General features: G+C 44.0%; 1 protein-coding gene across 1 annotated transcript in view; it reads left to right on the forward strand.

Moving 5' to 3' along the window:
* Positions 1–4,978: 4,978 nt before the first annotated feature.
* Positions 4,979–12,528, forward strand: part of LOC106590778 (serine/threonine-protein phosphatase 2A 55 kDa regulatory subunit B gamma isoform) — an 18,897-nt gene continuing 11,347 nt past the window's right edge. Inside the window, exon 1 of the mRNA XM_045716321.1 lies at positions 4,979–6,220. Within this exon, the coding sequence (XP_045572277.1) occupies positions 6,157–6,220 (64 nt within the window). The 5' untranslated portion in view covers positions 4,979–6,156. The remainder of the gene's footprint in view (positions 6,221–12,528) is intronic.

Here is a 12,528-nt window from a genome sequence, read left to right on the forward strand (position 1 = left end):
ATGCAGGTGTAGAAGCACAGTGGCTAGGAAAACTCAAAAGAAAGGCCAAAACCTAGGAAGAAACCTAGAGAGGAACCAGGCTATGAGGGGTGGCCAGTCCTCTTCTGGCTGTGCCGGGTAGAGATTATAACAGAACATGGCCAAGATGTTCAAATGTTCATAAATGACCAGCAGGGTCAAATAATAATAATCCCAGTGGTTGTAGAGGGTGCAACAGGTCAGCACCTCAGGAGGAAATGTCAGTTGGCTTTTCATAGCCGATCATTGAGAGTATCTCTACCGTTCCTGCTGTCTCTAGAGAGTTGAAAACAGCAGGTCTGGGACAGGTAGCACATCCGGTGAACAGGTCAGGGTTCCATAGCCGCAGGCAGAACAGTTGAAACTGGAGCAGCAGCATGGCCAGGTGGACTGGGGACAGCAAGAAGTCATCATGTCAGGTAGTCCTGAGGCATGGTCCTAGGGCTCAGGTCCTCCGAGAAAGAGAAAGAAAGAGAGAATTAGAGAGAGCATACTTAAATTCACACAGGACACAGGATAAGACAGGAGAAATACTCCAGATATAACAGACTGACCCTAGCCCCCCGACACATAAACTACTGCAGCATAAATACAATGCATGTTTTCTCTCATAACTTCTCCTCTGAGAGTGAGCTCCTCTCCCTCACCATCACAGGTAACTGAACATGAACCAGACTTATAACTTTGTCATTGACAGATTTCCCACAGCTCTATCTGATGATGATCAGTCCCCTTCATCAAAGGTGTTTCTGTTTGCAGCCTCTCCTCTGCCAGCCTTCATCATCAGACACGTTGTAGTGCTGCTGATCCTACTGACAGCCATCACCACCTTCTACCTGTACTACAAGGTAAAGACATTCACTCAGACGTGACAGTAAATGTCTGACTCTTAATGTCTGACAGTTGGTGCTGTGTCTCCCTAGCCCACCAGGAGGCAGAAGAGAGTGAACAGGGTGAGCAGCATGGATCTTTATGTCAATGCCATGGAGATGGTCTCTCTGAGCTCCAGAGCTGAAGCTGGACCAGGAGAGGAGAGAGCAGCTCAGGGGACGGAGTAGGAGTAGAATGAAGCTGACCCTACATGCTGATCTCAGGTCACTTCTGTGTTTTAACATCAGAGTAGGATGAAGCCGACCCTACATGCTAATCTCAGGTCAGTTTTGTGTTTTTAAATCAGTGGTCAGGGAAGCACTGGTGTATAAAATGTGATGGCAAACCTTAAAGGAAAACTCCATCCCAAAATATATTTTGGTATTTGTTTCATTAGTCCATTGTTGATATAGTCCCAAAATGTTTTGCATGTCAGCAATCAAGTTTTCCAGATATATAACTTTAACAATACAGAAATGCAGCCTGTATGGTTACATGGGGTTTGGAGTAACATGGGGTTTGGGTAACACAGGGTTTGGGGTAACATGGGGTTTTGGGGTACATGGGGTTTTGGGTAACACAGGGTTTTGGGTAACACGGGGTTTGGTAACATGGGGTTTTGGTAACATGGGGTTTGGGGTAACACGGGGTTTGGGGTAACACAGGGTTTGGGGTAACACAGGGTTTGGGGTAACACAGGGGTTTGGGGTAACACGGGGTTTGGGGTAACACTGGGTTTGGGGTAACAATGGGTTTGGGTAACATGGGGTTTGGGGTAACACAGGGTTTTGGGTAACACTGGGTTTGACGGTTTGGGTAACATATAATGGGGTTGGGGTAACATTAGGGGGAAACATGGGTTTGGGGTAACATGGGGTTTTGGTAACATGGGGTTTTGATTATTTAAGAGCATTCCAGCATTTACTGCTTTTAGTTTTTATCTTTATTTTGTAAATCTTATTTTGTTTACTCTTAGATTCTTTATTTTGAAGTGTTATGATGTATTATTAGTCCATGTAATCACCTGTTTATTCTTTATAGATGTCTCCTTTCCATCAAGTCAGGAAGTCCATGTGTTATTATATCACCTGTTTATTCTTTATAGATGTCTCCTTTCCATCAAGTCAGGAAGTCCATGTGTTATTATAATCACCTGTTTATTCTTTATAGATGTCTCCTTTCCATCAAGTCAGGTAGTCCATGTGTTATTATATCACCTGTTTATTCTTTATAGATGTCTCCTTTCCATCAAGTCAGGTAGTCCATGTGTTATTATATCACCTGTTTATTCTTTATAGATGTCTCCTTTCCATCAAGTCAGGAAGTCCATGTGTTATTATATCACCTGTTTATTCTTTATAGATGTCTCCTTTCCATCAAGTCAGGAAGTCCATGTGTTATTATAATCACCTGTTTATTCTTTGGCCGGGATTCAATCCGATTGCAAGTTGTAGCGAGTTTGTTAATTAAAGGTAATTTCCGATTGAGCCAACATCTACGGCGTTTAACATGACTGTGATCTCAATCTGCCTCTAACTGGCCTGAGGAGGTCTATATCTCCATTAGGTTGAATGTGATAGTCTATAACCAGCCTGAGGAGGTCTATAACTTCATTAGGTTGAATGTGACAATCTGTCTATAACCAGCCTGAGGAGGTCTATATCTCCATTAGGTTGAATGTGATAGTCTATAACCAGCCTGAGGAGGTCTATAACTCCATTAGGTTGAATGTGATTGTCTATAACCAGCCTGAGGAGGTCTATAACTCCATTAGGTTGAATGTGACAGTATGTCTATAACCAGCCTGAGGAGGTCTATATCTCCATTAGGTTGAATGTGATAGTCTATAACCAGCCTGAGGAGGTCTATATCTCCATTAGGTTGAATGTGATAGTCTATAACCAGCCTGAGGAGGTCTATATTTCCATTAGGTTGAATGTGATAGTCTATAACCAGCCTGAGGAGGTCTATAACTCCATTAGGTTGAATGTGATAGTCTGTCTATAACCAGCCTGAGGAGGTCTATCACTCCATTAGGTTGAATGTGATAGACTATAACCAGCCTGAGGAGGTCTATAACTCCATTAGGTTGAATGTGACAATCTGTCTCTAACCAGCCTGAGGAGGTCTATAACTCCATTAGGTTGAATATGATTGTCTATAACCAGCCTGAGGAGGTCTATATCTCCATTAGGTTGAATGTGATTGTCTATAACCAGCCTGAGGAGGTCTATAACTCAATTAGGTTGAATGGGATTTTCTATAATCAGCCTGAGGAGGTCTATAACTCCATTAGGTTGAAAGTGATAGTCTATAACCAGCCTGAGGAGGTCTATAACTCCATTAGATTGAATGTGATTGTCTATAACCAGCCTGAGGAGGTCTATAACTCAATTAGGTTGAATGTGATTGTCTATAACCAGCCTGAGGAGGTCTGTATCTCCATTAGGTTGAATGTGATTGTCTATAACCAGCCTGAGGAGGTCTGTATCTCCATTAGGTTGAATGTGATAGTCTATAACCAGCCTGAGGAGGTCTATAACTCCATTAGGTTGAATGTGATTGTCTATAACCAGCCTGAGGAGGTCTGTATCTCCATTAGGTTGAATGTGATTGTCTATAACCAGCCTGAGGAGGTCTGTATCTCCATTAGGTTGAATGTGATAGTCTATAACCAGCCTGAGGAGGTCTGTATCTCCATTAGGTTGAATGTGATAGTCTATAACCAGCCTGAGGAGGTCTATAACTCCATTAGATTGAATGTGATTGTCTATAACCAGCCTGAGGAGGTCTATAACTCCATTAGGTTGAAAGTGATAGTCTATAACCAGCCTGAGGAGGTCTATAACTCCATTAGATTGAATGTGATTGTCTATAACCAGCCTGAGGAGGTCTATAACTCAATTAGGTTGAATGTGATTGTCTATAACCAGCCTGAGGAGGTCTGTATCTCCATTAGGTTGAATGTGATAGTCTATAACCAGCCTGAGGAGGTCTATAACTCCATTAGGTTGAATGTGATAGTCTATAACCAGCCTGAGGAGGTCTGTATCTCCATTAGGTTGAATGTGATAGTCTATAACCAGCCTGAGGAGGTCTATAACTCCATTAGGTTGAATGTGATTGTCTATAACCAGCCTGAGGAGGTCTGTATCTCCATTAGGTTGAATGTGATTGTCTATAACCAGCCTGAGGAGGTCTGTATCTCCATTAGGTTGAATGTGATAGTCTATAACCAGCCTGAGGAGGTCTATAACTCCATTAGATTGAATGTGATTGTCTATAACCAGCCTGAGGAGGTCTATAACTCCATTAGGTTGAATGTGATTGTCTATAACCAGCCTGAGGAGGTCTGTATCTCCATTAGGTTGAATGTGATTGTCGATAACCAGCCTGAGGAGGTCTGTATCTCCATTAGGTTGAATGTTATAGTCTATAACCAGCCCGAGGAGGTCTATAACTCCATTAGATTGAATGTGATTGTCTATAACCAGCCTGAGGAGGTCTATAACTCCATTGGGTTGAATGTGATTGTCTATAACCAGCCTGAGGAGGTCTATAACTCCATTCATATTCTATTCAGAGTTTAGAGAAATTGATCTAATTGGAAATGAGCTATCATCAGGCTGGTTAATCTGATGCATGTCTGTTGAATTTGGAAAAATCCACTCGCATTTGGCCCCGCCCCACCTACTCAGCCCAATCAGGAGCCGCTACTGCGTTGCAGGCCATGGCATACTGCATACCATTTGCTAAACGGTACGTGCTAAATAGTATGCAACGATGAGTGCATAGTGTGCAATTGAATTATGTAGTACACTGGTATGGGTATTCAGACCTCACTCTCTCTCCTCCTCCTCTCTCGTTCTCTCCACTGTTCCCTCTGCTGGTCACTTCCCTCTCATCACCTGCAGTGGGCGGAGCCGTGACTGAGAGCTGTGCTCTGGTTGGCTAAGCTGGAAAGAGGCTGCAGCGACAGACCCACAGCATCCTCTACTCTCGCTTTCTCCCTCTCTCATTTTCGCTCATCCCGCCACCCTTTTCTCTCTCTCTCTCTCTCTCTCTCTCTCTCTCTCTCTCTCTCTCTCTCTCTCCTTTCCTCTCCACACAGAGACACACGTGCCCCTGCCTGCCTGCCTGCTCAGTGACACTGCAGTACAGAGGACATAGCAGCAGCAGACAGGCAGACAGACAGACAGGCAGACCGACACGCAGGCAGAGACACAGAAAGGCAGAGAGACAGGCAGGCAAACAAGCCGACAGGCAGAACGTAGGAAGGTGTGTCGAGGCCTTGTCTCCTCCTCCTCCTCCTCCTCCTCTTGCAGAAGCAGAGATCCTGTTCTCCTGCGCTCTCCTTCAAGGACTTCCACACTCTGAGACCAAGAACTGCTGCTGATACGGTTCCTGTTTGTTAGTAAGGAAATACTCCTGCTACTACTGCTGCTGATACAGTTCCTGTTCCTGTTTGTTACCAAGGAAATACTCCTGCTACTACTGCTGCTGCTACAGTTCCTGTTCCTGTTTGTTACCAAGGAAATACTCCTGCTACTACTGCTGCTGCTACAGTTCCTGTTCCTGTTTGTTACCAAGGAAATACTCCTGCTACTACTGCTGCTGCTACAGTTCCTGTTCCTGTTTGTTACCAAGGAAATACTCCTGCTACTACTGCTGCTGCTACAGTTCCTGTTCCTGTTTGTTACCAAGGAAATACTGCAGCGCAGCGGATATTATCACGCACGCGAGCACGAAGGAGTGCTACTCTCTCCCTCTCTCTCTCACACAGTCACAGGCAGACAAATGGACTACTCTCTCTAACGCATATCAGTGGACTTGTCATTGTTTCGGGCCTTCTCTTGCTGGGCCTGGTGTGTGTTGTGGTGTGTGTAGTGTGTGTTTTTATCAGAGGTCACGCCGCGTGTTGTGCGTGTGTGTGTGGGTGATCCACCTCTCTCAGGTCCCCTCCCCTCTCACCCTTTTCTACCTAATCTCTCTCTCTCTCTCTCTCTCTCTCCACCCCCCTCTCCTGTTCACCCTTCTGTCCCTCTCCACACCTCACCAAACTCCTTCCCTCTCTTCCCCCCCTCTCTCTCTCCATCCTCACCACACCTCTCCCTCTCTTCCCTCTATCCTCTCTATACCTCCGCCCCTCCATATCCCATGATGCCTTGCCCCAGGCCACTGCGCTAGGCCCCAGCAGTATGGGCAGAGCCTGGGAGGGGAGAGAGAGCTCTGATTGGTCCAGGTCGGGTCCCCCTTCCTTTGCTTCCGATGGGGGAGGACACTGAGAGCTCCAAAGTCAACCACAGCTTCCTGCGAGACTACGTCACCGAAGGTAGGCTCATAACACCTTTTTTACCTTAAGTAGGTTTATAACACCTCTGTTATCTTAAGTAGGTTTATAACAATTCTGTCAACATATGTAGGTTTATAATATCGCTATGTTACCTTACATAGGTTTATAACAGCTCTATGTCACCTTAAGTAGGTTTATAATACCACTATATAATCAAAGCTTATAATACATCTATGTTACCTTAAGTAGGTCTATAATGGCTCTATGTCACATTAGGTAGGCTTATAATACCTCTATGTACGCTTATTATAACTCTGTCAACTTACGTAGACCTAGAGCGCCACTTAATTTCCAAAGATGGGCTTCCACCATATCTCTGTTACCGAAGGTAGGCTTCCACCATATCTCTGTTACCGAAGGTAGGCTTCCAACATATCTCTGTTACCGAAGGTAGGCTTCCAACATATCTCTGTTACCGAAGGTAGGCTTCCACCATATCTCTGTTACCGAAGGTAGGCTTCCACCAGATCTCTGTTACCGAAGGTAGGCTTCCACCATATCTCTGTTACCGAAGGTAGGCTTCCACCATATCTCTGTTACCGAAGCTAGGCTTCCACCATATCTCTGTTACCGAAGGTAGGCTTCCACCATATCTCTGTTACTGAAGGTAGGCTTCCAACATATCTCTGTTACCGAAGGTAGGCTTTCAACATATCTCTGTTACCGAAGGTAGGCTTCCACCATATCTCTGTTACCGAAGGTAAGCTTCCACCATATCTCTGTTACCGAAGCTAGGCTTCCACCATATCTCTGTTACCGAAGGTAGGCTTCCACCATATCTCTGTTACCGAAGGTAGGCTTCCACCATATCTCTGTTACCAAAGGTAGGCTTCCACCATATCTCTGTTACCGAAGGTAGGCTTACAACATATCTCTGTTATCGAAGGTAGGCTTCCACCATATCTCTGTTACTGAAGGTAGGCTTCCACCATATCTCTGTTACCAAAGGTAGGCTTCCACCATATCTCTGTTACTGAAGGTAGGCTTACAACATATCTCTGTTATCGAAGGTAGGCTTCCACCATATCTCTGTTACTGAAGGTAGGCTTCCAACATATCTCTATTACCGAAGGTAGACTTCCACCATATCTCTGTTACCGAAGGTAGGCTTCCACCATATCTCTGTTACCGAAGGTAGGCTTCCACCATATCTCTGTTACCGAAGGTAGGCTTCCACCATATCTCTGTTACCGAAGGTAGGCTTCCACCAGATCTCTGTTACCGAAGGTAGGCTTCCACCATATCTCTGTTACCGAAGGTAGGCTTCCACCATATCTCTGTTACCGAAGGTAGGCTTCCAACATATCTCTGTTACCAAAGGTAGGCTTCCACCATATCTCTGTTACCGAAGGTAGGCTTCCACCAGATCTCTGTTACCGAAGGTAGGCTTCCACCATATCTCTGTTACCGAAGGTAGGCTTCCAACATATCTCTGTTACCGAAGGTAGGCTTACAACATATCTCTGTTACCGAAGGTAGGCTTCCACCATATCTCTGTTACTGAAGGTAAGCTTCCACCATATCTCTGTTACCGAAGGTAGGCTTCCAACATATCTCTGTTACCGAAGGTAGACTTCCACCATATCTCTGTTACCGAAGGTAGGCTCATAACACCTCTTTTGTCAATTTAGGTAGGTTTATAATACCTCTCTGTCCCCTTAGGAGCACTTATAATGTAGGGTACAACAAAAGATAGGCCTACAACTAGTTCAGAGTCAGAGACTTTGTTTGAGAGAGAGTTAGGAGTTCAGAGCTGGACTCCATGTTGCTGGCTGGCTCTGAACGTACATTAACTACATTACTAGATATAGTGGTAATGTACTTTAAAAAAACAAGTACAGAAACAGTCTCATTGCTGAGTATGACCTCAGTGTTGCATTGTTAAACACGGAGCCCAGAATAGACCTGCTCGTTGAAAACTTCAACCAGCCACACACCTCTCATTAGGACTGTGTTTTCTAGTCTACACCTGTGTGATGTGATCAATCACTTTATTCCAGTTAAGGATGAAAATGATTTATTGTATTTTAAAAGCAGCAGTTCCAATCTAGACAGATATGTAAGAGTGTTTTTAATGGGGGAAATAAACATGAATATACTATATTCATATGAATATTTAATTTCATTGTTATTTGTTTTTGTCTATATTGCATTTGTTTTAGGCATAAGGGCATAAAAAATGTGCCAAAATGTACATATAGTTACATATTTTCCTACGCTTGAGTCACAGGAAAACACAACAATTCTAATTTGGGTGCCAGGCTGATAAAGTTTAAAAACCCCTGCCTTATGGGGTAGTAACAGTATAATGGTAGGATACTGACTCAGTGGTTCTGAACCCTTATGGGGTAGTAACAGTATAATGGTAGGATACTGACTCAGTGGTTCTGAAACCTTATGGGGTAGTAACAGTATAACGGTAGGATACTGACTCAGTGGTTCTGAACCCTTATGGGGTAGTAACAGTATAATGGTAGGATGCTGACTCAGTGGTTCTGAACCCTTATGGGGTAGTAACAGTATAATGGTAGGATACTGACTCAGTGGTTCTGAACCCTTATGGGGTAGTAACAGTATAACGGTAGGATACTGACTCAGTGGTTCTGAACCCTTATGGGGTAGTAACAGTATAATGGTAGGATACTGACTCAGTGGTTCTGAACCCTTATGGGGTAGTAACAGTATAATGGTAGGATACTGACTCAGTGGTTCTGAACCCTTATGGGGTAGTAACAGTATAATGGTAGGATGCTGACTCAGTGGTTCTGAACTCTTATGGGGTAGTAGCAGTATAATGGTAGGATACTGACTCAGTGGTTCTGAACCCTTATGGGGTAGTAACAGTATAACGGTAGGATTCTGACTCAGTGGTTCTGAACCCTTATGGGGTAGTAACAGTATAATGGTAGGATACTGACTCAGTGGTTCTGAACCCTTATGGGGTAGTAACAGTATAATGGTAGGATACTGACTCAGTGGTTCTGAACCCTTATGGGGTAGTAACAGTATAACGGTAGGATTCTGACTCAGTGGTTCTGAACCCTTATGGGGTAGTAACAGTATAATGGTAGGATGCTGACTCAGTGGTTCTGAACCCTTATGGGGTAGTAACAGTATAATGGTAGGATACTGACTCAGTGGTTCTGAACCCTTATGGGGTAGTAACAGTATAACGGTAGGATACTGACTCAGTGGTTCTGAACCCTTATGGGGTAGTAACAGTATAATGGTAGGATACTGACTCAGTGGTTCTGAACCCTTATGGGGTAGTAACAGTATAATGGTAGGATGCTGACTCAGTGGTTCTGAAACCTTATGGGGTAGTAACAGTATAATGGTAGGATACTGACTCAGTGGTTCTGAACCCTTATGGGGTAGTAACAGTATAATGGTAGGATGCTGACTCAGTGGTTCTGAAACCTTATGGGGTAGTAACAGTATAATGGTAGGATGCTGACTCAGTGGTTCTGAACCCTTATGGGGTAGTAACAGTATAATGGTAGGATACTGACTCAGTGGTTCTGAACCCTTATGGGGTAGTAACAGTATAACGGTAGGATTCTGACTCAGTGGTTCTGAACCCTTATGGGGTAGTAACAGTATAATGGTAGGATACTGACTCAGTGGTTCTGAACCCTTATGGGGTAGTAACAGTATAATGGTAGGATACTGACTCAGTGGTTCTGAACCCTTATGGGGTAGTAACAGTATAACGGTAGGATTCTGACTCAGTGGTTCTGAACCCTTATGGGGTAGTAACAGTATAATGGTAGGATACTGACTCAGTGGTTCTGAACCCTTATGGGGTAGTAACAGTATAACGGTAGGATACTGACTCAGTGGTTCTGAACCCTTATGGGGTAGTAACAGTATAATGGTAGGATGCTGACTCAGTGGTTCTGAACCCTTATGGGGTAGTAACAGTATAATGGTAGGATGCTGACTCAGTGGTTCTGAACCCTTATGGGGTAGTAACAGTATAATGGTAGGATACTGACTCAGTGGTTCTGAACCCTTATGGGGTAGTAACAGTATAATGGTAGGATACTGACTCAGTGGTTCTGAACCCTTATGGGGTAGTAACAGTATAATGGTAGGATTCTGACTCAGTGGTTCTGAACCCTTATGGGGTAGTAACAGTATAATGGTAGGATACTGACTCAGTGGTTCTAAACCCTTATGGGGTAGTAACAGTATAATGGTAGGATGCTGACTCAGTGGTTCTGAACCCTTATGGGGTAGTAACAGTATAATGGTAGGATTCTGACTCAGTGGTTCTGAACCCTTATGGGGTAGTAACAGTATAATGGTAGGATTCTGACTCAGTGGTTCTGAAACCTTATGGGGTAGTAACAGTATAATGGTAGGATACTGACTCAGTGGTTCTGAACCCTTATGGGGTAGTAACAGTATAATGGTAGGATACTGACTCAGTGGTTCTGAACCCTTATGGGGTAGTAACAGTATAATGGTAGGATACTGACTCAGTGGTTCTGAACCCTTATGGGGTAGTAACAGTATAATGGTAGGATACTGACTCAGTGGTTCTGAACCCTTATGGGGTAGTAACAGTATAACGGTAGGATACTGACTCAGTGGTTCTGAACCCTTATGGGGTAGTAACAGTATAATGGTAGGATGCTGACTCAGTGGTTCTGAACCCTTATGGGGTAGTAACAGTATAATGGTAGGATACTGACTCAGTGGTTCTGAAACCTTATGGGGTAGTAACAGTATAACGGTAGGATACTGACTCAGTGGTTCTGAACCCTTATGGGGTAGTAACAGTATAATGGTAGGATGCTGACTCAGTGGTTCTGAACCCTTATGGGGTAGTAACAGTATAATGGTAGGATGCTGACTCAGTGGTTCTGAACCCTTATGGGGTAGTAACAGTATAATGGTAGGATTCTGACTCAGTGGTTCTGAACCCTTATGGGGTAGTAACAGTATAACGGTAGGATACTGACTCAGTGGTTCTGAACCCTTATGGGGTAGTAACAGTATAATGGTAGGATACTGACTCAGTGGTTCTGAACCCTTATGGGGTAGTAACAGTATAATGGTAGGATTCTGACTCAGTGGTTCTGAACCCTTATGGGGTAGTAACAGTATAACGGTAGGATACTGACTCAGTGGTTCTGAACCCTTATGGGGTAGTAACAGTATAATGGTAGGATGCTGACTCAGTGGTTCTGAACCCTTATGGGGTAGTAACAGTATAATGGTAGGATTCTGACTCAGTGGTTCTGAACCCTTATGGGGTAGTAACAGTATAACGGTAGGATACTGACTCAGTGGTTCTGAACCCTTATGGGGTAGTAACAGTATAATGGTAGGATACTGACTCTGTGGTTCTGAACCCTTATGGGGTAGTAACAGTATAATGGTAGGATTCTGACTCAGTGGTTCTGAACCCTTATGGGGTAGTAACAGTATAACGGTAGGATACTGACTCAGTGGTTCTGAACCCTTATGGGGTAGTAACAGTATAATGGTAGGATGCTGACTCAGTGGTTCTGAACCCTTATGGGGTAGTAACAGTATAACGGTAGGATTCTGACTCAGTGGTTCTGAACCCTTATGGGGTAGTAACAGTATAATGGTAGGATACTGACTCAGTGGTTCTGAACTCTTATGGGGTAGTAACAGTATAATGGTAGGATGCTGACTCAGTGGTTCTGAACCCTTATGGGGTAGTAACAGTATAATGGTAGGATGCTGACTCAGTGGTTCTAAACCCTTATGGGGTAGTAAACAGTATAATGGTAGGATGCTGACTCAGTGGTTCTGAACCCTTATGGGGTAGTAACAGTATAACGGTAGGATGCTGACTCAGTGGTTCTGAACCCTTATGGGGTAGTAACAGTATAATGGTAGGATGCTGACTCAGTGGTTCTGAACCCTTATGGGGTAGTAACAGTATAATGGTAGGATGCTGACTCAGTGGTTCTTAGGTAATTAATATTGTTGATGTTCTACTCCCAAAGCTCGTCCTATTCTCTACGTAATGCTATATGTCCCAAACGTCACCAGTTATTCTAATGTTATAGAAACTGATCAGGACAGGAAGCAGCTTCACCATACCGGTTATTTTGATGTTACGGAAACTGATACTGTATTGATCTCACTTCTCTTTCCCCTCTCTCTCTCTCTCTCTCTCTCTCCCTCTCTACTTTTTCCCTCTCTCTCTCTCTCTCTTTCCCTCTCTACCTCACTCTCTCTACCTTTTCCCTCCCTCTCTCTACCTTTTCCCTGTCTCTCTCTCTCTCTCTCTCTCTACTGTC

Source organism: Salmo salar, chromosome ssa04 (genome assembly GCF_905237065.1).
Source record: "Salmo salar chromosome ssa04, Ssal_v3.1, whole genome shotgun sequence".
In the NCBI taxonomy this organism is placed as follows: domain Eukaryota; kingdom Metazoa; phylum Chordata; class Actinopteri; order Salmoniformes; family Salmonidae; genus Salmo; species Salmo salar.